Source organism: Aegilops tauschii, chromosome 5 (assembly GCF_002575655.3).
Source record: "Aegilops tauschii subsp. strangulata cultivar AL8/78 chromosome 5, Aet v6.0, whole genome shotgun sequence".
Lineage (NCBI taxonomy): Eukaryota > Viridiplantae > Streptophyta > Magnoliopsida > Poales > Poaceae > Aegilops > Aegilops tauschii.
Genome location: NC_053039.3, coordinates 551,685,421 through 551,690,730, shown reverse-complemented (window position 1 = coordinate 551,690,730; position 5,310 = coordinate 551,685,421). Strand labels below are relative to the sequence as shown.

The 5,310-nt window shown below is 52.8% G+C and overlaps 1 protein-coding gene across 1 annotated transcript; it reads right to left on the bottom strand.

Moving 5' to 3' along the window:
* Positions 1-3,221: 3,221 nt before the first annotated feature.
* On the bottom strand, positions 3,222-4,864 carry LOC109754583 (GATA transcription factor 15). Its single transcript, XM_020313497.2, has 3 exons — positions 4,326-4,864; positions 4,107-4,223; positions 3,222-4,001 (listed from the first exon to the last, which is right to left on the bottom strand). The coding sequence occupies exons 1-3, from the start codon at positions 4,344-4,346 to the stop codon at positions 3,651-3,653; spliced, it is 489 nt and encodes a 162-aa protein (XP_020169086.1). The 5' UTR covers positions 4,347-4,864; the 3' UTR covers positions 3,222-3,650.
* Positions 4,865-5,310: the final 446 nt, after the last annotated feature.

Sequence of the window (5,310 nt, the reverse complement as noted above, 5' to 3'; positions counted from 1 at the left end):
CTCTGTTTCCGAGACAAATATGCACATATACTAATTGGCTTAGCAGCCGCTATCTCCCGCTGTGTGTGTGGGCAGCCGCTAAATGGTCTCGCCCGCGATCGTAAACTTGGATTATCACGCTAGCTAGCACTAGCCTGTCTGATATACAAACTTAGCTAAATATAAATTTTATAGCTTTTTTTAGCAGCAACTCATTTTATTTTATTTATTTATTGAGAATTTTTAGCGGCAACTAATACTCCAGCACACCCAAACATGGCGTTAAGTATGTCTTCGTACAGCAGCTTGATCCTGGATAATCCAGTAGGGTCAATCTGGTATTATTGGTTGTAATTGACTTGAATTTTTTAGCTTTACTATGAGTAATTACGGGTACCTCTGATGTAGAATGTGCCTGGGAGTGATGGTCGTGATTGGCTTTGTGACCAGTGACCGGCTGTATTTTTTATTTTTTATTTTGCAGGGTGACCGGCCGTACTGTTACACCTGACCTCACCCATATGATGAAACGTGTGAACGTTCACGAAGTGCGCGTGTACAGAGATCATCCGTGCATCTCTGTGGTGTTAGAGATCTCTAATGATCTCTTGCAGTGAGCAGTGTTTTCCTGCGGGTGAGAGTGCCCCTAAACCGTTGCCAGCGATTGCCTTGGTGATTTACCCTCGGGTCGGCGTTAAAGAAACAAAGAAGAACACACAAACAAACAAGCACGAGGTGGGATGGGCTAGCTCTAAGATGAGAGCGCTCATGTCATACTTAGATGTGACGTACAATAGTAGTTACATCACGTCTAAATGAACCCTTAAAAAAGAGTTATAATCAACGAGTGCAGGCAGTATAGACGTTTTATTAAAAAAAAGTTACCAGAAAACCAGCTAAGACTCCATTCAGAAGACGTAGGCCATCGACGAGAGCTGCTTGGTTTATTAGAGGAAAACCGGACGAAAACCTGAACAATAGGCAACTACACATATCTAAGCTAGGTCACTAGCACCACAAGACATACGAAAATGATGAAAAACTAAACACCTCGACGAATCCTCCATCGCACTCGCAGCCCGACGACTTCGACTTCGCTGCAACAGCATAGGAGCACCTGCATGGAGCATGTCTGCCACAAGCATGTTCTTCAACCTCATCGGCATTGGAGAGAGAAGACATATCCAAAGAGAGGTGACATGTGCTACGTCCACATTTCTCTCTTCCCGAAACCGTGCGGCACCGCCACTGTGATTTTTGGAAGGGGGAAGAACCTTTGTCCGCCTCTGTTATTTTTGTGGAAAGTTATTGGAAAACCTTCACGTCAGTCAACGCCTTTGTGCAAGTGGATTTAAGCAACAAAGATGAGGGGGTGGTAGATAATTGGAGGTACGTTAATTCGCCAACGAATGTCTGTGTTCTTTGCAAGCCTCCTGATCTCGACTATTTTAAAATAAATATTGACGCTAATTTTGTGGAGAGCATGAGATCTGCTAGTGTAGGGCTTGTCGTCAGGAATCATCTGGGTGAAGTCATGGTTTCTTCTCTTTGTGGGATTTTATTCGGTCGTGTACCTGTGTGGATGAAGCGGAACTTCATGCGTGCCTCCCCGGGTTATACGTTGGTACTACACTTACTTGACAAACCAATTTTTCTGGAAACTGATTGCCCCTTTGTTGCATCTTCTCTCGCAAAAGAAACCATAGACAGGTCCCCTTTTTGTTGATCTGAGAAAGGAAGCGATGAGCGTCTCAAAGTTTATGAAGGATCTTAAGGTTGTGAAGATTGATAGGCAGGCAAACAGGACGGCGCATGAGATTGCTAAGTCTGGTTCCGATAGTAGGACCGATGGTGCGCTTTGCAATGACGTTCTGCCCTGTGTGGCAAACTATGCACTCCATCCGTCGTAAAATAACTTTGCGACGGAGGGGTTTTGTTTGGGACGGAGGGGCACCGCGTTTGGCGCATCGGCAGCGGTAAAAGGCCAAGGCCGTGGACACGACGGCCGGCCGGCATTGCTCCCTTCCCAGGCAGCGGAGCGGAGCCCAGTCCCCAATGCCATGCCACCCCGCCGTTCCACGGCTGACACACTCACGTGCCCGCCACGCCTCCCTCGCCTTTATTATTTACTAGTACGCCGTTCCTTCCCCAAACCCGCGAGTCGACACCTCCCCGGAGAAGAAACCAAGACACAACAGCGCAGACCGCCCATCCATCCATCCATCGATCCATCCCCGGTTCCCCACTCCCCCAGGTCCCGGCCCAAGTCCAAAACTGGTACCCCCGCTAGTAATACGCAAAGTAGGACGCGGCCGTCCGATCCATCACCAAACCCGTACACTATCCTACATACATTATACACCCAAAACACGCGCACGCACGGCATGATACGCAACAGCACCACTAACAAAACAAAACATGGTTTGTTTGGCACCCGAACGAACGAACGAATGACTTGTCACCATCCATCCAATGATCTTTTTTCTCCGGACGGGAGCACAACACAAACAAAACGGAACAAACCACCAACCAGGATCACAAGATACCCACAGCCAACAGCCAGGCAGGCCCGTCGCATGATTATCCATCCATCGCAACATCGAGTCGTCAGGCAGGGGCAGGCAGCGGCACACCTCTGGTCCGGGACGGACAAGATAAGAGATGCACGCAGCAATCACGAGATTCCCGGCCGTGTGGATGGGGGGCTCTGCACTGCGGGCACCCTCCCGAACAAGCAAATTCCATGCCGCCTTTCACCCCCTCCCCGCGGCCCGCCGGCCCGCTGGGTCACACATCGGGATACTACTACTCCAGTAGATAGGGTTTGGATTCCTCCACCCCACTCCACTCCTACCAGTGTCAGTGAGTGAGCAAGCGGGCTGAAAGCTGGTGACAGCAGCAGTGGAGTGCAGTGGAGCAGCAGAGGGTGAAAGAAAGACCGGGTGCTGACTTTTCCCTTTCGAGAAACCACCATGGACGGCGACCTCACTGCTTGCTTTTCCACCCGGAAAATACTACTATCACCGGAACGGAATGGAATACTACTCATCCGGCCGCCAACCCCAGATCCCAGGCGGAAACACCACCCGTGCACCATCACATCAGATCAAACATCCATCAATGGCAGATCGATCACCTGGGATGAATTTCAGCTGCGAGGGAAGAAAAGGCGGGTGCTTGCACAGATCTGGAGCTGCTATCAAGCCCGCTTTCAGGTAAAAAAGAGAGTGCTTGCACAGATCTGGAGCCACAAAGATGGTTCATCATTCATAAAGCTCTCTCAATTCTTACACTGCAATGTTACACACTACCACTGATACTACTACTAGGATAACCGCTACTACTACTACTTGGGTAACATCACAGCTGCTACTAGGCAACAAGAAAGAACAAAGCCGCTAAGCTGGCACGAAGAACAGCAGCAGCTGCTGCAGCTGCATCATCGTTCATTCATTCATTATTGAAGAACTAATCAGCCGGAAAAACTACCAGGAAAGAACAAGGGGGAGCAGGCAGAGACGCCGCAACATCTCTGCCTGCATGCTTGCTTGCTAGACAAGCAGCAAGCGAGCAAATCACTCACACTCTGGATCTCCTCTCATCTCTCTTCTCTTCTCTTCTCCTCTCTCCGCTTGCTGCTAGCTAGCTAGGTGGGGCTGGGCCGGCCTGGATCAGCCGTAGATGACGCCGGAGGAGAGGGCCATGAGGAGGATGGCCGCCTTCTCCTCCTCGCCCAGCCGCGGCCTGCGCCGCATCCGCCGCCGCTGCTTCAGCACCACCTCCTTGCCAAACCCGACAACGCGGAGCTCCACCTCGCGCCCCCTCTTGGTCGTCGTCGTCTTCTTCTTGGGCTGCTGAGGCTGCTGCTGCTCCGGATCCGCGCTCTCGCCGCCGGCCTCCGAGCACGCCGCTGCCGCCGCAGGCGCGGCGGCCGCCGGCTGCCTCTTCTTGGGGGGGTCCTCGAGGCCCATCGCCTCCCTCCGCTTCTTCCTGTACCGGATCCCACACGCGTTGCACAGCGACTGGATCGAGGGAGACCATAAAAAACAGATCAGCCGCCGTAAATCACAGATCGGGAAAGAACAAAGGGGTTAGACAACAGATCGGGAGGGATCTGCGGCACTCACCATGGGTCCGGAGGGTCCGCCGCGCCAGAGCGGCGTCTTGGTGGTGTTGCAGGCGGTGCAGGCCTTGGGCTGGCTGCCGGCGGCCGGGCGCTCGCCGGGATCCAGCGATCCGTTCCCCTGCGAACAGACCGAGGCAAAACACGTCAGATCAACACCAAATCCCTGCCTCGCATCTACAGATCGGGCACGGAAAACACGCTCCGGATCGGATCGGCTCACCTTCTCGACCGAGGAGCTCATGTCCGGCGCCAGGATCGGCAGATCTGCGACAGGCACCCCCTCTGAGCTCCGGCGATCCGCGGGTCCGGCCACCGCACCCGCTCCTCGTCGCGGATCGGGGGATCGGGGGGCGTGGGTTTAGGGGTTTGGTGCCGGCCCGATCCGCTCCGCCGCCACAGATCTCTGCTACGGTGAGGAACCCACGGGCTATACTACGGCCAACCACCAGAGCGGAGCACTGGCTCGATCGATTGGTCGGCGGGAGTAGGGGTTTGGAGGAGGAGGAGGCGGCGGCGGGAAGGGGGAGGGAGGAGGGGAATGGATGAGGTGGTGGTGGGTCGGAGGGGGGAGGAGAGATAAAGGGCGGAGATTTGGATTTTGGATCTGAAAATGGGGGAGGGAAGAGGGGGGGGCCGTGGAGGGAAACGGAAAAGGGTGGAGGGAAATGAAACGGGGGCGGGGGTGGAATGTATGTATCGCCGCCGGCGTGCTTTGTCGAGTGATGAGTGTTTTGGGGTGATAGCCGCTACGGTTGGTCTGGGGCTTTTCGGCTGGCCGTGTAGGAGGAGGATTTAGGAAGGTTTTACAACACATGGATGGATGATGGTGGTGCACGTGAGCGTGTTTTTCTTTCTTTCTTTGTGGTTTGTGTTAACGGTATAGTGTGTGATGTCATCTGTGTGCCTGATGTACGAACAGAATAAAATATTTAAAAAAATCAAGGCTTATTGCGATTGTGCGTCGAAAGTACATAGCACCATAATAAACATAATAAAAATTATACATTGAGCTATCTGGACCACTGAACAACCAGTGCCGCTGGAGGCGCATCGTTGTTGTCACTCCTATACCGGAGCCGGTCTAACCTTGTCGATGACAGCTGGGTCTATGTGTTCAACAAGTTGCAGTGAATGCAAGGCTAAGAGGGTGTTTGGTTGGGATGTGAACTGTGCGGAAAAGCCTAAAACTGATGTGGGTTGTGAGC